Below are 21,970 nucleotides of genomic sequence, written 5' to 3'. Positions count from 1 at the left end.
TCTGTCAAATAGTGTTATTGTGCTCTTGTATCTGTTGTAGTTTCCATTGAAATAAATAGGAGGCATTACTTTTGGAGCAACCTACACATGAAATGACTTTTAACATGTGCAGAACTCTGAAGTGTAAGTGAAATCCTTCATTAATTTCTTCGGTTTTCATCTCTTCAAATTCCATTCCAGGGCTGAGACAGAAAACAGGGAGAAGGATTTAGTGTCAAATACATCAATTTCATGTTTGAAATGTCTACAATGTATGTTACGTTTTAGATGCAGAGTAATTTTAACCACATTTGGTTAAAGTAAAGCACACATATTATTGATGACAGTTTTCTTCACATTAATAAATAGCAAATGGTCTCATAAAGGAGGTGCTTGTAGTGAGTTAAGGAAAAAAAAATAAAGTACTCTGTTAGTTTTATGGGTTTCTACACTGTGCACAGTGTAGTGAAGATTGGGACCTGTGAAATATTGACTACAAAAACCCCAAACAAACTATCTTGTAAGAATGTGATTACATAATAATTACAAATGGAAATCAGAATGTGCACATACCCCCAGATAATCAAAATTCCACTAGGCCTAACAAAAAACAAACAATGTTTATTCTTATTTATAACCAAGCACCCGTTGTTCCTTTATCTGGCTGAATTATTTTGATTCATACCTTGCTGTGTGAATGAATTGAAATTCAGTCTTACTGAGGTACTGGAAAATGGGGAAAGAAAAAAAAAGTTATTAGGAAGATAATTTTAAATTGAGACCTGTTGCTGAACATAAATATGGAATCTCTGTCATGGTTGTTTTTATCTGTGATAGTCCTAACGAAGTGGCTTCACTGAAAATATTGTTGATATTCCTTACTGTGGTGCTAAACAAATTATCAGTGTCCACCTGGAAATTGTTTGCAACATAGCCTATGTTACCTCTTACATCTATCTAGCAGCTTGTAACTGTGGAGTCGTAGCATTGAAGTTCAAACTTCCATTGTAGAATACAGCTCACCAGTTTAGAACAATTATACGCAATGCAGTGTTTGTTGATAGACCTCTGTTCCTGTGCTATCTCCTTTAGAAACACCAACTCAGAAATACGTTATCTTTCTTAAGCCCTGTGTTGCCTAGCATGTAATTTAATTATTTTGTAACAGTTTAGCCTGAAAAACACAATCTTGCTTTTGTGTGTAATCAACAAATGTAGACTAATTTAGATAATGTTAGCTAATTGTTGTGGAAATGCTGAGTCATGTCTCGAAGCAGTGATTGAGCACCTGGTGGAAGGCAGGGCCAATCCAGGGGAGCTCAGCTGCATGTAATGCACCTGGTGACCAGAAAGGCTGGAGCCAGGATCCAGCCCTTCCCAGACCTCATTTAAGAGTTGGCAGTAGAGGTGAGGGAATCTTGCTGGAGTTCCCTATGTCCCTGAGGCTTTCTGAAGGTAGGCAGATTCTTTCCTTTGTTTCTGTGTCCAGGACTACTTTTTTTTGAGCATATCCTCACTTGCTGCAATCTAGGGCTTTGCTGCTATGCTGTTGCTGCAGTTTCCATCCCGTTACAGTGTTACAGCAGTGTTTGGTGGTGTTTTTTTGTTTTGGTTTGTTGGTTTTTTTTTTTTTGAATACCATTAATGTTGGTTTTTCCCTGCAGAGTTAATGTCATCCATAATATTGATCTGATTACCTCTGACATCCAGTCTGCACTCTATTTCAGCTTCACCACACTCGTTAACGGCTTTACAGGTGTAAAAGCCTCCATCAAATGGAGTGGGTTTCCGAATCTCCAATGTCAGCACACCCTGTTTACTGAACATGCGGTATTTGGCATCCCCAGAGAGATCCACTTTGTTTTTGTACCAGAATATCTTTGGCTGAGGAACACAAAAGAAGAAACTTATAAAAGGAGGCAGAAAATGAAATTTACTGCTAGTGTAACAGTGTTAGTTTAGCCATCAAAAGTGTATGCACTGTGAGGGCTGCACATTGCGCTGCAGCAGTAATTATTTTTCAAGAAACCCCTGCTCATTCCAAGTATGAACTCACGAAGCTTATGATTCAAGTGTTAAGAATTTTCTTTAACTCTCAAATAACATGTAGAACACGTACCTCTATACCACAAATTAGTGTGACTCTTAAAAACCCTTACCCTGGCAACAAATCCATTCCTTCAGAGGTTATTTCACTGTGCGTATTAAAATATTTTTCAGTGCTTCAGCTACGTTACATAAAGTGAATTAAACTGCAGAGATTATCAGAGCAGAATTACAGAATGTGGCCAATATGGGGTGACTTGTCTAGGTCTGGGAAAGGATTTTCCCAACCCTTAGCACATCTTTAGCAATTTTTATGCTCAAAATCAAGTTCCTGCTCAGCTGGTTGGCCCGGAAGCAACTCAAGTCATCGTGTTTTGATTCCAGTGTCTTTTATAAATGACATTTTTTAAAATGAAAAACATGTTTAGGGCAAACTGTTCTTGTTTATATCAAGTTCACTGGTACACATATTAGAGAGATAGACTTAAAGTACTTGGTAACCTACAGTTTTTCAGAACGGCAAATCTTGCATTGACATCAGCTGCTCTGAAAAATTCCTGTTGCCAAGTTTTCCGTTAGATATAGAGTTTTTCCTTGCGGTTAATTTGGGCAATGCAAGTTCAGAAATGTATCTGGAAAAGCTGCTTCAAGAGTCTGAGATGCGCTGAAAGAGGAAGACTGTATTTTTTGGGCTAATGTAGAAGGAAGAGCTAGCAGGCAGGTTCAAAAGCCTTGGTCTACTGTATTGAACAGCTGTAAAATAGGAAGTATAAAAATGTTACACAATGATACAGAAACTCAAAAGGGTCAGATGACTGAGAGGGAACATCTCAGCTAGCACTATAATTACATCATTGATGTAGCCCTTGGCAGCTGCTGGGAGATGGATTTTGTCTGCCCTTGCTGTGGTTTCTTCTGTGCTGCTCTTCTTTTGCAGCTGCTTATGTGCCTGTGCTTCCTGAGTTAATTTAAATAAGCACTGATCTTGTGTTGTGCTTTATAGCTATCGAATCCTTGTGCTGGCCTGAGAGGTGGAGAGGAGGTGTACATTAGCAGCCTGAAGGGGGAAGGAAAAGGGTACTGTGTGTTTTTTTTTTTGTCATTTCAATTTATGATATGATGACATCATAATGTGGTAAATTCCTTCATTGCAGTCAAAAAGTCTGTTTCCCGTTTTTGACAAACCTTAACTCCTAGCTGATACAGTTTTTACTTCTTGTTCCTGACTCTAACAAAAAAAAAAAAAACATCTACTTTTTGTTCTCCCTGACGAGACTTCAACAAATTACGTTTAGAGTGAGGAAATACTCTCATGAGATTAAAAACAAAAGCAAAACCATCCAAATGGCAAGGTTAGCATAAAGCTGCAAGTCTTTCCCTTCCCTTTCCTCTGTCTTCCTCGCTGTATTGCCTATCTACATGTTTACCCCATTCTACCTGCACTTCACTCACTGGTTTACTGTGTTTGGTGAACTAGGTGAGGCATAACAGCTGAAAAATAACCCAAGAAGTTGGAAAGATACTCTGTGTACAACCATTATCTCTCAGGGGTGATAATTCAGGGAAATGTACTTTTCCTCAGTGTAGTTACTTTAATTACACTGAACTGGCACAAATTCCAAGGCAGCATCTTGGCTTGTATCAATGATGGTTGATATATTTTGTACCTTAGGGATTCCTCTCACTGCACAGCTGAGCGTAGCGTTGTATCCTGCAATCACAGACCGGTTTACTAAAGGGTGAGTGAATTTAGGAGGTTCAGAGAAGTCGTGTTCTTTGTAACTAGGTGGCTTGTAAGTGGTGCCTGCAATTCAAAGAAACAAAATACTCATAACTGCTTTCAGTTCTGGTGAGTCGTGTAACCCTAACTGCCATGTTGTTTTAGCTCTGTGACTTTACTGACACTGACATTAATGATGCAGCAAATTTTAATACTGAGTTTCATTGAAAATGCAATACTTCAGTTGAAAGATTCTCACAGTGATTGAATTTCTGTTTATGTTAAAAATGTGATAACCTGTGTCTGCAGTCTTCATTATATAAATCTTTTTGATCCTAGAATATAAGTGTACCCACACAGTTGTATTATTTTCTGGAAACATTGTAGTTTAGGAAAAGTATCTGATCAAGTATTTTTTTGAAAAAAAATTCAGTTTCTACAGAAGCCTGCCTAAATAAAGGCTGTTGATGCTAAAATACATTGTGAGTGCTAATTACTTAATAATGAAAGTATCTCTGGTGGTACATCTACTAGTATTATATTTTTCATTTATGAACGCATTATTTCTAATAAAAGGCGGTTAAGTACCGCTTTCGTAATGATTGTTTTTAATAGTAAATGTTACCTGATTTTTGGATATAGGCAGGATTTTTGGTAGTTGCAGCAGTTTCACTCAATCCACACAAATTTTCACTGAAGACTCGAAAGAAATATTCGTTGCCCATAATCAGCTCTGACACTACACAGTTTGTACGACGGTAGTGGTCATAAACAGTGTACCATTCCTGCAACAAAACTGCACTAGTTAGAAAGATACTTCTAAGAGGTCAGACATGGTATGGAGAGATCATTTTACTACAAGGGAAAGACAGGTATTTAACAGCTTGGGAAATGAATGTTAATGTTCTTTCCTGTGAAGATCAGCTGACCTGCTTTCTTCTATTTTCTGGCTCATGTAGTTGCATGAATATATGGATTTTGGAAAAACAACAACAGCAACAAGAAAAACCTCCTTACACTTTAGCCCTACTTATATTTGAGAGCCTGATGAGAACGCATCTGCTTGATGGAGCATTCCTTGAGAGAGGCATTTCCCAGTCTGCTTGACAAAGCTGTTTGTTCCAGTAAATTCCCTAAGGTGCCCAGTGCTGAGCTCCTCCCTCCTCTTCAGTTTGTCTCTGTGTTTGTCAAAAATGTGATTCAGAACACCTTCACAGCATCAATCCAGTCACCACCAGAGACGGGGCAGGCTATGCATGCTTCTTTTTTCCACTTAGTGTTTTGATTCTTTTTAGATCATATTCTAAATGTTTATCTGCCTTTGATGTGCCATAGGACACTTTGGGCACACAACTGGGGGTCATTAATTTAGCTGTTTTCATTAGGTGTCTGTATTCCTAAGCAAGAAGGTGTTTAAGCTCTTAAAACTGCAAGGACTCAGTGCAGCTTACCATTGTCTTTTTGTCAGCTTTCTGGACCGTGTAGCCCAAGATCTGTGCATTGCCATCATCCTGTGGAGGTGTCCACTCCAGGGCAACATTAAATCCCCAAACATCGGCCAGTTTTATATTCTGAGGAGGGCCAGGCTTATCTGGAGAGGACACATGAAAAAAACTTAGCTTCTGCTTCAGCAGCTGAAAGTGCTGTCATTTCCTCCCATGCAGGGTAAAAATAGAGCTTGATAGCAATCTATAATTGTTCCACAGCAGTACGCTTCATTTATGTGAAGTTGAAACCATAAACAGGAAAGTTGGGAAATTTTCAAATGCCCTTTTCAATACTTTCCTGGGATGCTTGGAACCTACTGAAATATATAGGCAACACAATAGATGTTGGTGAGATAAACTCTTCCTTGAAGTTGAAAAAGAATCTTGTGAATTTTTGGATGAGTGTGATTGCTCTCTTTGCTACAGTTTTATTATGTGCTCTACAACATTACAATTTGTCAGTCCTTCAGGTACAGCGAGAGTAACAATAACAAATAAGCTGTGTTCCTTTTCACTCAGGAAAGCCAGATATTTGAGACTGTCTGGGCAAGGAAGGGGTTTCATCCAGGTAGGATGAGGTGATGCCAACAAGGACATATACTTAGAATACTGAATCTAGTCCTGCACTGAGAATATCAGTCCAATTGTTAGGAGTGTCAAGCAAACAAGACTGCTAGAATTGTTTAATAGCAGTAAATGATGCAAGATGTTCTGAGGAAAATACATAAAAATTCTCTTCACTCTGATTATCAATGATTATCTGTACCATTTTGACTACATTGCTAAGTAAAAAATACGCATAACAAGCAAAGCAGAATGAAAAGTGGAGGTTGCTGGGATTTTGAAGCTAGTGTGAAAGCCAGGATGGTAGCTTACATCAAACACAGCTCAACAACTTCCTGGTCTAGTGTTAGAGTGTGCTGAGACAGTAGTTGATAATTAATTCTGAGTCTTTAATATAACTTGTTTTCTCTGCATAGCCCAACTTCAGTGATGGGGGGAGCAGGAAGAAAAGAAATAGGATACTAATGAAAAAGAAAATCATTTAACTCCAGCCAGATATCCTATAATACAATTTGTGATATGCAATTTTATTTTACACTGCTGTAACCTGAAATTTTCCTAACCATTGAACTGTTTCATGAATTCAGACTTCTTTACTGTCCCAGAAATGAACTTTTCATGCATTTAAATTTCTGATGGTGAAGGACCATGAAAAGTGGTCTGAGGTGTTTAAATGCTCAGTCAGTGCTTTTGAGCAAGTTCTATGATGGCAATGACTATAGGGAACTGGACTCAGTAACTAGGTGATCTTTTCCAATCCTGTGCACTATTATAACCCTTAGACCTATCAACTAGGACATCTGTGAGGTACCACAGTAGGTACTGAAGTTCTTGTTTCCTACATAAATGGTGTTTCTATGTCAGAATTAAACAATTCTGAACTAAAATTAAATCTGAAACCTATATTTTCCTTGTGGAACGTAACTCATGCTAAAACTAGAAAATGCAGGATAACCGAAAGGCATTTGATGCACAAGCTGAATAATATGTTGCATCTTTGCTTGATTTGAAAATATGATGAGGGAACCTGGCAATAACAATCTGTTGTATTTTGGAAAGAAAAAAAGTCTAACCTCTTTAACCTGTTTAGAAGGTTTGTAAGGTTTTCACAAAAATTGCCGTGTGCATTTTGTTGCAAGAACTGGTAGTCAGGTGGTCTGATTTCTGTCAGAAGGCAGTCAAAAATCCCGATGAATTGTCACCAATCTTAACTCCATCAGCAGTGCTTTTGAGACTTTCTACTTGGATTCCATCTTGATTAATGTGACCAAAGTGGCCCCACTGATGGCACGGAAGAAAGTTTTCCATAGAAGCAGAAAGTTCATGGTATGATTTTTGAATGTGTCACTTCATTCTGCTGATCATGATGGTACTTCCTAAGTGATAGGACACAAATTGCTATGGAGTCCTTGAAGTGTGGCCCTTTCATAATTTGCACAGTTAATGAGCATGAGAATCTGTTTCTCTACCAGACTACCTGATTCTGTTGACTGAAATTGAAGGAGATAACTCTGATGAAAGAGTGACAAAATCAAGAGTCAGATTAGATGCCTCGGTTGCAGAAGTAGCTGCATGTTTCAAGCCCTTTGTGTTCTTTGCCTGGAATCAAATGGAATTTGTTTATTCCCTTTCAGTTGAGCAAGCTGCCCAAGAAGTAGCAACCTTAATACCTGTCTTCCAACTCGGACTTGCATTAATCTTTGTGATGACATTCCCTGCATTTTTCAGTCATTTTTGATATAAAGCTCTTTGACTACTTGTGTATGCTTGTGTGTTTTTTCTACAGTGCCAAACTGGATAAAAGACATTTCATACTATGCTATAGGAGCAACGTGCTAGAATTGAGAATCTTGAACTGGTTTTAGAAAGAAATTTTAGTATTTAGGGTGTAGTTCTTGATCCAAGTCAGCTGGGATTATCTTGTTTTGGTTGGCCTCTGTTTTGTTGTCACAGTACTGCAGCCACCTCCTGAGTAGAACCAGCTGATGGTATTAAAACATATTCACTCCAATTTGGTATGGCTTTCTTGCTTGTTTTTGGCACTGCTTCATATTGATTCTGCCATCTATGTTTTATAAAATTTTAGGCATTATATCTTTCATTTCAAAGAATTAGGAGTTACGTTTATATACTGTTCTCCCAAAAATGCGTATTGTAAGAAGGTGTTGGCACAGTGGAGGAAATTTGGGATGACAGTGTAAAAGAGGAAGGAGAAAGAAATAAAAGAAATTATGTAGAGCTGTAATAAGGAGAAATACAATGATTCTGGCTGAACATTATTGAAATCTGAGTGCTCAAGATCCCAGAATATATCTTACAAAATCCCAGGGGAAAACACTGGAACTTCAGCAGTCCATTCCTTTAATATAACACTAGCAAAGAGGCTGGATTTTGCATAAAATAGAGAGCAAGCTTCCACTAAGCCTTAAGCTACCTAGACACTCTTAGCAGAGTAAAGCATTAAACATGAATTTTATAAGTTCAAAAGACTGCATCCTGTCATCATTTTTTCCAACTCTCTTAATATACCCATAGAGGTGTATTAGTGCCATGCTTTTAACTTCACTGTTGTTATCTGCTGAAGTAACACAATAAAAGTGCATGTATTCCAGGCCTCATATTTCTTTCTTTGGAGACAAGATTGCTATTTTCTAGAATACCAAAACTCTCAAATTCAGATGGTAAGATGAGTGACATATTTGTGAATGTCAAATATTCACAAATATTTGTCATATTGAATATGAGTTTAAAGCTTGAGAATGTTAACTGAGGGGAATGGGATTGAAGACTTCAGATTTGTGAGCAGTACAGAAGCAGTGCTAAATGATTAAAATGAATGATTTAAATGCAAAAGAATGTTTGGATTCTGAAGCTTGATCGAGGTTCAAAAACTGACTGGACAAAATAGGAGAGAACATCTTTCATTGGACACACAGGTAACCCCTCTCCCTGAGGAAGTCTCTAGGACGCATCTCATCCCAAGCTGGGAAAATTCTGGAAAATGTTAGTCCTGCTCTGTGCTTTGTCTTGGTCGTCTGCTGTCAGCCATTGTTAGAAAGGGATTTGGTGGTAGACATATCTCTAGATTGCCTCAGCAGGGTAACTGTGTGATACGCTTTGTTCTGATGTTGATGTGTTCTTACCTATGATTTGAATTGTTATTGCAACTGTATCTGTCATATTTTCTATTTGAAGAGTGACTTCATATGCTCCTGAGTGATGAAGTTCTGCCTTTCTAATGAAAAGGATTGTGTCCGTGTTGCTGTTCCGAATTCCCACATCTTTGGAGTCTAGAGTTTGACCATCTTTCATCCAACTTATTTTGGGTCTAGGCTTACCCTGAGGAGAAAAAATAATGTTTTTTAGACTGTAGTAGGTTTTTATTTTCATTTCTCTGGTTTATCTTTTTTTTTTTTTTTTTTTTTTTTTTTTTTTTTTTAATAGTGTTGTATAAATCTAGAAACCCTAACTTAGCGTGCAAAGCTACTGAAAGTGAAGTTTCTAAATGCTTAAAAAAAATAATAATGCTTGTGCTGGTCTTGTCCTATTTTCCAGGCACCTGTGAAGCCAACAGTTGATTAGTTTAACTTTGATTATTGTTAAGTAATAGAAATCTTTGTTTGAGGAGTTAATTAGCTGATTGTTCCTTTCACTCACTTTCTTAGAACATTTAATTCTCGATCCCGAGGCAATGTCAGTATCTTTCAAATCATGGTTAAAATGTTACAATTTTAGTTGTAGGGTGTAGATCTTATTGTATAATTATTCCTGCATGGTAAAAATCGTTTTTCTGACATCAGCCTAGACAAATAGTGTTGCCACACCTCAACACTGAAGAATGATTTTGTGAAATCATTGAGCTAGTGTGGTTTATGTTACCATCGCTCAGCTGCTTCTGCGACAAGTGGTAGATAATAGTTCTCTAGAAGTTTTGAGTGATACTTCTGCAGTATGTTTCCATAGCAAAAATCCCAGTAAAACAGTAAAACCTTTTTCGTTGGCAGATTGGAAAAGATATCTCAGTTATAAATTAAGCTTTGCAGCTGCTGCTATTCTAGTGTTGTTGATCAGCTACTTTCATTATAGGTCTTTCTGAGTGGTAACCAAAGATTACAAGTGTTCACAGTGTTGGTTTTCATATAGTCTTGTATTTATAGGCTGTGAAAAACATAAACAGATAGAAAGCACGTTTCTGGTACCTATCTCAGAGGGTTGTATTTCAGTAATGTGTTACAGGTAATGTGAGAGAATAGTGAGTGACAAAGGAGATCTACTGATAGTGAAGGACGAATTTAAGTGCTTTTTCATTTTTATGTGCACATATACATGATTGACAAGGAGTCACACTGTGAGTCTTACACACTAGTAACACGTAATACCCCTTCAATCATCTGCCCACTTAGCAGAGTTTGATATAAGAATATGTTGACTCCCCCTCCTTTCAGCAGAAATCCCACATGCCTTATGTGTAAATAGGGCATAGGTTAGTAATAATATTGCACTTGTGTTTTTTTCTGTACATTCTTATCAAAAGTTTGGATAGAATTGTGAATAGGATTTACTCAGGACACTGTGGCAAAATAGTTGATAGAAATCCAGTGTTAAGTGACTAAGTAGTGGCCACAGAAGTCAAGGTTGTTTTGACTGAGTTGCAGAAAAATTATAAATAACAGAAGGTATTGGCTTATGATTTCTCTACATCCTGTCCTATCCTGTGTTCTGTGGCTCACGGTCTTATAACTTAAACTCTTTGTAATTTGAAAGTTACAATTGTATCTGTTTAGTCATTTTCCTCACTAAAAAACATTCAATAAAAAGAACTTCTAAAAAATACAAATAAGAAAATGTTATTTTTGCTATGCTTTTCTGAAAGATGCCCAGTTTTGAGTATCTTAAGTTTTTAAGTATTAAAAATCGTTTAATAATTCTTAATTGCTTAAGAATAGCTAAAAAAAAATTCATTATATATATGTATATATCATGAATTAAAATTGTGGCTTTGTTTCAAGGCTACAATTTAGTGTTGATGGATAGGTTTTAGCATTTCTTGTTTCCCTTACCTTTTTTAGGAAGAGGAGTCTGTCTACTATACCTTCATGTGATTTGTCTGTCAATCAGCCACTCAAATAACTTCAGAATTAGTTGGTTCGTTTCAGTTAAATTAGGCTGCCAATTAGAAATCTCTAGGATTAGTTTAGTACAGTTTTGTTAAAACTGATGACAGAGTACAATACAGATGATTCAGTTAGGGTGAAGAGAGAGTTAGGGAAGACTCTTGTGTTCATCCTCTTTGTTTGGCAACAGCTAATGATACATCAAGTTAAGTGAAGTGTTGGATTAATTGCAACATGTACCTGTGCTGGCCTGGGGAACCAAGGACATACCTAGGACATATCATACGTAGCTAGGGCTACGGGGGAAGGAGGGGGAAGAGCTGTCAGCTCTTGGGAAGTGCTGTGATGAGCCTGTCCTGAGCAAAAAGGTTACTAGGAAAACAGTGATATATTTGTGTCTTATACTTTTAATACAACTCCTTAAACTTCATCAGATTCTCTGATTGTGGGGCAGCTTGTCAATTTTGGGTAAATTTTCTTCATTTTAGACATTAAAGCAGCAAAATTATCAGCTTAATTGTTTGTTACAAGTTTAAACAAGCTTGCGTAACTGAAGTGTGGTTAACAAGATAGGGCTCTACAGTTACAGTAGTTAATCCTTCCTCTTGGACAAGAAAAGCTATGAAAAACAAACAAGATCAACTGGAACTGTAGAAACAAACAAAAACAACCAAAAAGCCCTACTGATATTAGAGTGATTATTAATACTGCTCAAGAAGTGGAGCAATGGGAACTTGCATAAGGGAAACCACTTTAGCTAAGTCACGATAAATACTTGTGAGTAAATAGAAAACAGTACAAACCTGAAAAGGTATCATTATATTGATTGTCTCACCCACTTTCTTCACCAGAGTCTGTCTAAGATGGCGCGGCAGCCAGATTTTGGGACGCTCTGCAGTTAGGCAATAGGATGTTAATACAAAGCTTTTGATTATTTGAAATATTACCTACAGGACAAATAAGATGAAATACTGAAGAGGAAGAGCTTGAATACTTGTAAGCGTAAGAAAATGGTGCAGTCTGTTCTTACAGTCTGTTCTTACAGTTGCAGAGCAGGTAGTTCTCTAAGCATTTTCTGATGTATTTGTCTACAAGATACAAATCTAGTAGCAGATCTGTTACGCATTTACAACAGTGCATTTTGCATTGGTGGCAGGGCTTCTGAGACAGTGTTTTATTCAGAATGGCAGATTTGGGTGACTTCTGTTTGATGTGAATCTTCTGGGTGGACTTTATTTCTTTGGAGAACTTTATCAGGTAGTAAAAGGGGTATATTGAATTGAAAACGTAATTATAGGTGACAATTAATCTGTTGCTCTGTTATTACAACAGCCCCTTGCAAATTGCCATTTGGATGACATTGGACTTGGAAAGTACAGCAATCAGTGAATTGCCTTTACCTCTCTGTGGTAATTCAGTTACAGTACTTTGAGGTGGAAGGTGTGGAGTAACATAGCACACCTTCCTTTTCGCTAAAGGACAGCAGTGCATGCTCTTTCTTTCAGTCCCCCCTTTCTATGTTCTCCTTGTGTCCATTTCTCTTTTCTCAGTCATTTTAGAAGAGTATATTAACCTACAGTTGGAGTACCTGTCATCTTGTCCATTTAGTTTTGAGCTGCATCGCAGCTCTCATTTACACTGAGTCATTTTGCTGTCAGTGGGACTCTGATGGACACTTTGTGTGAGTCAAGGCTGAAGAGTCCATTATTAGCAGCCGTTGATATCTTTTGGACTCCAGTCAAATGACTTGTAATCCTCTACCGCTGGGTGATAAACATGGTGTTAATTAATAACCCAGAACAATCAAGTTCAGATAACTGCTTTCATTTGAAGAGACCTCTTGCCTCAGTGAATGTGGTCATTTTGCAGTAATATAGCAGCTTTCCTAGCAGAGAGTCAGATATTAAAAACTGGCCCCTTAAATGCTGACAATGACATTATCTGAGGTAAGAAGTACAGAGTTTGCAAGTTTCATTTTTGTTTTAACAGCTGCATGTTGGAAATTGAACAGCTGGACAGGATGGCAATGTTTTCTGGTTCAGAAGATTTTTAGCACAAAGTCTGACTGACAGAATTGTTTGGATGTTGTTTTCAGAAGGCAGCACAGCCTTGTCAGACCTGGGATTCTTCTGCATTGTGTACAATTAGAATTTTGACCGTAGACAATAGGTGAGTGAGGTTTATTCAATCTGAATACTCACGCATGATCTCTTGAACAGTAATGGGCTCTTTGATTATTGCTGCTCCACTTTCACCAGCCAAGTTTATAGCCTTTACACGGAAATAAAGTTTGTCACCTGTGACCAGGTCTTTAATCAGTGCAGATGTTCGCTCAGTTAGGCCAGGAAGAGCCGGAGTCCATTCTGCAGCTGCAAGTACAGGATTTTTATTTTGTAACATCTTATTAATTTTCCAAACTGATGCCTTGTCTACAATTGAAAGAAAATTTGTATTGAGGTAACATGGATTTAACTTGCAATACCACGCTTAGAATGGAACACACTGAACTTGAAGAGAACTCTTGATCTACAGGTACGGGATCAACTTTGGGTAGTTTCTTCAGCATTGTTTCACAGAGCTTAGGGCTGTGGGGTTTCTTGACATATATTTTCTTAGCAGAAGATGGAGAGGGAAGCATTTTGGAAGTAGCTAGAAAGTGAAGCCTCAATTTCATTTTTTCCTGAAGCATATTTTCTGTGGGTGTGCAGAGCACATAATTTTTGGAATGTATTCTTACTTTCTCATTTGATGCTGTAAAACAAAGTTTGTAGGGCCTCCTAAGTTTTGCTAATGTCATAGAAATACTACCAATAAAATTATGCTTCTATGATGATGACTTAAAGATTCTGGTAATTTCAGAATGAGAACTCATTAAAGACTAGAAATGACTTCTGGATAAATTATACCCTGTAAAAAACCCTAGCTAAGGTTATATGATAATTGAGTTTCCTGTCAGAGAGGATTCCGTTGCTGAAATAATTATAAATTTGTTAGTTGATTATTTTTTTTAATATGGGTGTTATATTGTAGCATCACAGTACAGTCCATTGAACATTGTAGATATGATGCATGATGATATATTTTTTTATTATTGAACCACAGTTATTCCAAGAGGTAACAGTTACTTGCAAATTTGCCTAATTTCCTTACAGTCATGGTATTGTATTGGTTTTAGAGATTACACAATTTGAGTACGACAGAAGTATCAGAGTGACTACAGAGCAACACTGATATTCTTGTTAGTACTTTCTTTATCAAAGTTTATGATGATTTTGAATATGAGGATATGGTTGATGTGACTATCATGGTTTTAGTGTCACGTCAGGTAAATCTGGTGATGGATGCCAAGGATATTAATCACAGGTGAGAGTTCAAATTTAGTGATGCTGGATGCAGTTATTTGTTGTAATATTGCAGTGTAACGATTGCAGCTGCAGTATTTTAATAATATTTAGTTGCCTCTGGCTACTGGTTGTGCTTACTTACATCCATCTTTGCAGTATTCCACTATATAGCCATCTAATCCCCCTGCTCCAATCCGTTCAGGGGGTCTCCATTTCAAGGTAACAGTGGTGTCGGAGACATCCTCCACTGTAAAGTGTGTTGGTTCACTTGGAGGAGCTGTAAGGCAACATTTAGAAGTAAATTCCGAGAAACAGGAATGTTACTGTCAGAATTCAAAGGCTGTAGAAGTTATGATTAGTATCTGAACTATGTACCTCTATTTTAATAAAATGAATTTAGCTGAAACTCAGCTGTAAAATGCAACTACTAATACTTCATTTGATAGAAGTGTTGCATAAGATTCCCATAATGGGGAGCAGAACAAAAAGGCTCAATCAAATTACCAGCAGAAATCTAGAGGTCTTCAGTAATTTGTTTACATTTGTTTGGAAATCCAAATGCATACAATTTGTGTGCTGCATTTACACCCTGATTGTAGTTAGACAAAATTCATCACTGGCTAAATTTGATGTAATTTGTTTTGATCAAGAAGTGAAGAACGTGGCCAGAAATTTTGACTACATGTTTACTGAAACATTAGTTCTGCTTTGCTCATTTGTAACAGAGACATATCTGAAAAAAAAATACTGGGCTGAAAAACCTTCAATTCATTGACATATAGCTAGTTTATATATTTTCAGAACAGAAATCTCATCGTTCCTTTGAAATCCATAGTTCAGAATGACCACTGGCTAGATTCAATCTTCTTAAATATGACTTTTGTCTACTAACAAGAAAAGAAAGGAGAAAAGCCCTTACTGGAGAATCCCAAAGTGTGAACACACACAAATTCAGCTACCAAATAAATCATTGATTCCAAAGACCAAACAGAAAGATAACTTCAAAATAACATTTGCAATTACTGGAACATAGTACTTGGTATGCATAGAATAAAAGCAATCATTAAGAATGAAAGAAATTTGATATACTCTGCATAGGTATATATTCTAAACGAAATATCTTTTGAATAATCTTGAGAGATTTTACCTATTAAAAATTCTTCATAGATAAATACAGAATTATAAATTGTGCTATGGATTGAAATTGATCTTACTTCCTGAAGTAACTGCAAAAAGTATATATAATCCAGTTTCCTTTCTGTAATTATGTCAATATTTTTCATATTAATAATGGAATCAAGGACTATAAACCAGAAACAGGAGATGAAGGCAGCTGGGAGCATACGCATCCACACAGTGTATACACCATCAAAACCCCAAACCTCTTTTCTGAAGTAGTAAGTGTGAACTTTATCCTTAATCAAGTCAAACTCTACCTATCCCATGAAAACTTTGGACCTTTTTTTTCAGTAGCTCCGCTTGATGTTTTTTTGTTGCCTTCTTTTCTTGCAGACCAGCTGTTTTGTATTTGAAATCCAGAATTAAAAGACCCTTCTTGCAGTGCATCCTTTCCTTCTGACCCATTCACTGCATCATTTGCTTTTGCATTATTTCCTTCAGCATGTTGTCCCCCTTCACTGATGCTAGTAGATTTAGCAACTCTTGTCATTTTAATGTCCAGCTAGTTGTATTTTTGTGGCTCTTCTTTCTAAAGCTCTTAGCAGGGAGGCTTCCTGAGGACTCTCTTAGTTTGTTCTGGCTCAGAGGTTGCAGGAGACACTGTATTGCTGCGATGGGGTGGATTATTTATAGAAAATCATTCCCTAAATATTTTCTTAATCAGCTATCCTTCTGGCTGCAGAGGGGGCCAGGATTAAGGGAGGACTGGGTGGGATACTGTGATATTTGCACCCATAAGGCAATGGGTTGAGAGGGACGGGCAAATTTCTGTCAATTAGCTCTCCTCCTTTCCAGATCCAGTTTTACTCTCACACTTCTAATTATAACAACTAAATGTTCATCAGCAATTTCATGAAACTGGAACCTCTGTGCTTTGCAGGAAGGGAAATGAGAGATGGAGAAGAGGAAGATGACAAAGGAAAAAGCTGATTAAGCATAGAATAGCTTTTTTGTAACACGTCCTTTTTAAGCGTAAGGGCGGTTGAATAGAAGAGGTGAAAATTGTTCTGTCTTCTTTTTTCCTGGAAGGAACAGAGCGTGATAGAACTCACCAATTGGCATGAAGGGTTGTGAGGCAGGGCTTGGCCGGGACATGCCAATAGAATTCACAGCATAAATCCGCATCTCATAAACTACTCCTTCAATCATTCGCTTGGCTTCATAGGTTAGCTCTTTTAGAAGGTCAAAATTCAGCCTCATCCATCGATAGCTCTTCTTCTTTTTTCTCTCTAAAATATAGCCTGAAAAGAATATCTCTTATGATATAAAAGAACTGCAAATTGTTTCACATGCAGGAAAAAACACACCTTTTTTCTATGACATAAAGAGACAAACATTATTGCATATAACTGAGTTGTGTGAAGTTCAGGTATTTTCCTTAATTTTCCTTTTTTATTACTATCTTTCTGTCTGATGTTCTTATCTGAACAGTTATGCTTTTCAGAGTACACCTCACTTAGAATTGTCTATGTCTGTTCTTAGGCTTCAGTATTATTTACATGGTATACTAATTTACTCAGTGTTAGCAGCGTTATTTAGATGTGTGCAACGTAGTAAATCATTGCTGGTGAAAGGTGTGGTCATTCTGTCCTGCTGTTGGAGAAATACATGAGACTCAGGAGTTCAACAGAAAACCCATTTCTTGAAGGAGAAATTGCCTTGAAATGTGTAAAATGAGTTAAAAACTGATTTATTTCATTCTACAGCAATCTTGAATAACAGCATCAATTGCAATGCAAAATGTTAATAGGCAGAATGATTTGATATCTCCCGTAAATTATTTCATGTCTCCTTTAAAAGCAAAAATTGTTAGATATACATCCATTTATATATCCATTGCTAAGTGGCAAAATTACAGAGCGCCTGTAATTGAGTGCAGATCACAGCTGTGCTTCAACCCTACAGTGGAGTGAATCTCAGCCATGCACAGCTTCCTTACTCTCCTTCCCCTTGGGAAGGAAAGTGAAGCTGCATGATTGTAGAGAGCTGGGATAGCTGGCTATGCTGCAGAGCGTATCTGTAGTATAGCTTAGATATAGTCTTCAGTACATCTCTTACCCTTTGGTCATCCACAGGTTTTCCCACTCTACCCTACTGGGTTGTTTTTTTTGTTTTCAGAATGAATAAGCCAGATGGAATTAAGAGAGGAACTTCAGTTTAAGAGATGAACACCTTTCCCCAAACTGGGAATATAGTCTGTAATTCTTGATCCTTAATGTGGAAAGTGACTGTATAAGAGTTTGGAAGGTTTGTGTAAAATCGCTTTTCTGTGACCCGATAAGAAAGAGTCACAGAATGGTTTGGGTTGGAAGGGACCTTTATGATTATTTAGTTCCAAACCCCCTGCTGTAGGCAGGGACACCTCCCTCTAGACCAAGTTGCTCAAAGCCCATCCAGCCTGGCTTCAAATGCCTGTAAGGAAGGTGCATCCACAGCCCTGCTGGGCAACCTGTTCCAGTGTCTCATCACCATCACACTAAAGAATTGCTTCCTAGAATCTAGCCTAAGTCTACCTTCTTCCAGTTTAAAGCAATTTCCCCTAGTCCTGTAGGGGAATATCAAATTGTGAAGACTTGTGAATTTAGCCTCAGTCCATGGTGTTCACAAAGTTTGTGTCTATCAAACTTGCAGATGCCCCTTTAGTATACCTGAGAAGTATGATTCTCACAGGGCTTGAAGGGAAATGGAGGATGATAGGCATAGCAGGCCCAGACATGCTGCATCAGTAACCTTTCCTGTCAATGTTAAACTGCAAGACAAGCATAGGAATTTACAGAACGTTTTGTGAAATGAGTGGTGAAAGCTCCTTTGAGGTGACAGGTTGTATGATCACTTCTAATGTTGTAAGTTACTTCTGGTACACTTCTTTTCAGTGGCTTTTTAAACGAAGTCAAATGCTGTTGCAAAAAACCTGTGACATAGGTGTTTTTGCTTTTTCTCTCTTTATCCATGTCTGCGAAACTGGGAAAAGTTTTGGCAACTCAGTTTGATTTTTCAGTAGGTATAATTTGCTGTCAGAATGAAGGAACTTGCATACCTGTGAATTGCAATTAAAGCAGATAAAAAGAAGAGAAAAAGACCATGCTGGTTCTGTTGGTGATATTTGATAGGGCAGCTTGTCTTCCCAAATGCATAGAATGCATGATAAAGATACTGCTTTAGCAATATAGAAATGAGACCCCCATGAAAAGTATGTAACAGGGAAAAGAGGGTGTTAATTTCTGCATCTGCTAGATACAGACAGTATAGGCTGTAGAAGAATGTCTAGATCTGTAACAATATGGAGACAGATGAGAATATGTACATCTTTTTCTCCTGTCTTTTAAATTTGCTTTTTTAGGTTTCTTTGAGTGGCTATTGAACAGTAATCTTAATTAAGCAAATTGCTACATTTGCAATTCAGATGAATGTTTTTCCCTAGGACTGACCAAGACTCTTCCTTGTTTTCTTTTTCTCTGGAGGGTCACAGGTTGTCTTGTCTAGAAAACACTGTCAACTACAGAGGGCTTACTGTGGAACTGATGATATTCTTGATTGTGTCAGTTTTTTTGCTGCATCACGTGATGATTTTGGCCTCTGGATTTTAGTACACATTTTAAAATTGTTGAAGAGATTGAATTGTATTTGTGATTCATTATGTGTAGTTGTATATAGAACAGGATTAAGTAGCTTTTCATATTAAAAAAACACAAAAACACATTTTGCATAAGAGCTTGAGACTGCTAGAGTTGATGAGCAGTGCAGCCACAGCTCTGTTATTCCTAATAAAGTCCAATGGCCTCTGTACTGACTGATGGTTTCAGTCTTGAAATTGAAGTGGCACTTCTTTTAGCTTCAACTTCTTTGGCTGACTTGCCAAAATATTTCTCTGATTCAAACAGCACAGGTAGGGGGCACCATCACCCTGGTATCAAAGGGCCAGATTCTAGATGGATTTGAAGCTTTGCTTTATTAGTGAGCCTTCCTAGTGTGAATAAATGTATGAAATCCTTTTGCATCATTTTAAAGGAGCAGAAAAAATATTATAGCTGAGACTGCTGGGGACTTTGTATTTCAGCACTTCTTACCCAGTACTGGTTGCCCACCATCATATGCAGGAGGTTGCCACTGCACAGTGCAGTAATCTTCTCCAATGTTGCTGATCTTGGGAGCTTCTGGGGGGTCAGGAACATCTGAAAGAAATGTCAGAATGCATGGGAGTTGTTACTGTTTCTGTTTACAAACCAATTAAATATTTTAACTTTTTTTTTTCCTCCATATCATAAATCTAAACCTGAAGTAACCAACCATCCTGAGGAATTTCCAAATAGTTTTAGGGGCATAAGATTTTTTCATCACTGTGGTGCTTTGAAAGTGATCGTGTGGATTTACCAGGTTACAGCAGTAGGTAAAAAAGTAGGATGCATTGTTTTAGTGCAGAGGGAGTCCTACTCAAAAAAACCTCATCAAAATGTTTCCAGGTTGGGATGGTTTTCCTGTAAGTACCATTTGATTGTTCATTTCTCCTTTTCAGGCATAAACATTTGCAAAATGTAACATCTTAGGGAATTAGCTGTATACTAATAGGGATTTAGTCGACTGCCATGCTGATGCTACAAATCAGAAACAAACTGAACCCATTTGAGTCACAGGCAATGTTGGTATTTCCTTCCTTTGTATATAGTAAGACCTCTTGTAGACAGAGGATGCCTCTTATCTTTATTTCATCTATAGAAAAATACAGTTGGACATCATGCTCATTTACTGGATTTTCCACCACAAACCACTGACAGAACTCAGCTGAGTATTTTAGAAAACATCCAGTTTTTTTCTCATACAGTTAAACATGAAATAATTTACACCTGTTGGTAATTTGATGTTAATTCTGTAATGGGAGGCTTCCTCCAGGGTTTTCTGTCTGGAGTGAACTTTATAAAGTCTGCACATCTCACATTTTAATTTAGGAGATATTTGTAAAAGATGGAATGAGATCAGTGTTCATGTTGGCAGCAAATCCTAAATTTTAGTACTACAGATGTAAAGAATTTCTTGTATCAATTTAAGTTTGCTGATAACCTGACCTTTTGTTACATAGACAGTTAATAAACAAGTTAATTATTATGACAAATATAATAACAATTACTGACTAAAAAAGAAGTTCCTCCAGCTCTTCTGTGATTCACGGCATCATGCCTCTTTATTCCATATTAGCTGTTCATGGCTTAGAGAATTAAATTGCTTTTGTTTTAAAATATATATATATTTTTTCCTTATCTTAGTAGGAAATATATTCCTTAGAAGGGAATGTCATTTATAAAATGATAGGATCACCTGAAACTGGAAAAAATATGAAAAGAAAGCACAGATTTTTACTGGGAGTTGTTCTTTTCATGGAGCAGCCATCTTCCTGTGAAAAACACTTCTGCCATTTCTGGGATTGCTAGTATTCCTTCCTTTACGATCCTTTTTGCTTTTTTTCTTAAGCTGAGACTTTGGCCATTCTACAGGAATTCTACAGAATTTCAGTGAACTTGAGATGCTTTTGTGCTCTGGTTATTGCGTTCTTTCACTTACCAATAACTTTGACTGTGATATCAGCCTTATCTTCTCCCACTGGATTCTTAACTATAACTCGGTATACTCCCTCATCCTCCTTTTCAGCTCCTTCAATGATGAAGACACAGTGGTCTTCATGCTTTTCCACACGAACTCTGCCTTCAGATTGAAATAGAAGCTGTGGGCAGTGAAAGTAAAAGGAACAATCAGTGTGACTTGTGCCAGGGATGGCCTAATGAGCCTGTATGTATGTTAGTGAAAATCTTAATGCTACTGAATATTATAAAAAAAAATTAAAAAGATGTCAAATTCTTTTCGTATGTAGAGAAAACAGAGGCTAGAGTGTCTCAAAACAAGCAATTGCCAGGAAAATTGGACCTGAAACTCTCTGGGTTGTTAGGATTCATTGAAATGCAATCATGTATGTGAAACTAGCAAAGAAGTTACAAAGTACTACAAATTCCTGATTGGAATAATGGCAATGTGAAGTTTCACGGACAACAGTCAGGTAGAATGTAAATTAGAGGTGATTTGCAAATTCATTCAAGTGTATCAGCAAACATTCTAGTTCAACAGTGTCTACATCAGATAACATGGATTTGAACAATTTGTTTCTAAAAAATGTTGCCATATTTTTTTTGCTACTGTTAATGGCAAGGGTATGATTGTTGTTGCTCAAGAATGCCATATGGGATCACTTTCTGCTCTTCTCAGAGCTATGAGGTCTAAACATAACCAGAAGAACTTTGCTGTGCATTTATTACACTCTCCATACTTCACATCTGTAGGCAGTAAACAAGAAACTTCACAAAGCATCTGTACCTTTCCAGTAAATAGCACAGAAGAATCTTACGATAAATATATAAGAATATATAAAATATAAATAAATATATGTAATACAGAAACCTTTCAGAAAATTCCTTTTTTCACTGTACATACGTAGCCTATTTTCCTGACCCTGTAATAAGTTGTCTTATTTATTTTTATTTTTTTTACCCTCAG

At 37.2% G+C, this 21,970-nt stretch overlaps 1 protein-coding gene across 1 annotated transcript in view; it reads right to left on the bottom strand.

The window, feature by feature from the left end:
- Positions 1–539: 539 nt before the first annotated feature.
- MYBPC3 (myosin binding protein C3) overlaps positions 540–21,970 on the bottom strand; it is a 54,292-nt gene continuing 32,861 nt past the window's right edge. Inside the window, exons 23-33 of the mRNA XM_042813171.1 lie at positions 20,987–21,146; positions 19,501–19,605; positions 16,486–16,674; positions 14,397–14,531; positions 13,112–13,279; positions 11,714–11,802; positions 8,940–9,135; positions 5,197–5,336; positions 4,371–4,530; positions 3,693–3,829; positions 540–1,863 (exon numbers count right to left, since the gene is read on the bottom strand). Of these exons, the coding sequence (XP_042669105.1) occupies positions 1,621–1,863; positions 3,693–3,829; positions 4,371–4,530; positions 5,197–5,336; positions 8,940–9,135; positions 11,714–11,802; positions 13,112–13,279; positions 14,397–14,531; positions 16,486–16,674; positions 19,501–19,605; positions 20,987–21,146 (1,722 nt within the window). The 3' untranslated portion in view covers positions 540–1,620. The remainder of the gene's footprint in view (positions 1,864–3,692; positions 3,830–4,370; positions 4,531–5,196; positions 5,337–8,939; positions 9,136–11,713; positions 11,803–13,111; positions 13,280–14,396; positions 14,532–16,485; positions 16,675–19,500; positions 19,606–20,986; positions 21,147–21,970) is intronic.

This window comes from Centrocercus urophasianus, unplaced genomic scaffold, assembly GCF_019232065.1.
Source record: "Centrocercus urophasianus isolate 14NV4802_14NV808 unplaced genomic scaffold, USGS_Curo_1.0 seq_14, whole genome shotgun sequence".
In the NCBI taxonomy this organism is placed as follows: Eukaryota; Metazoa; Chordata; class Aves; order Galliformes; family Phasianidae; genus Centrocercus; species Centrocercus urophasianus.
This window is presented reverse-complemented; position numbering and strand designations above follow the sequence as displayed.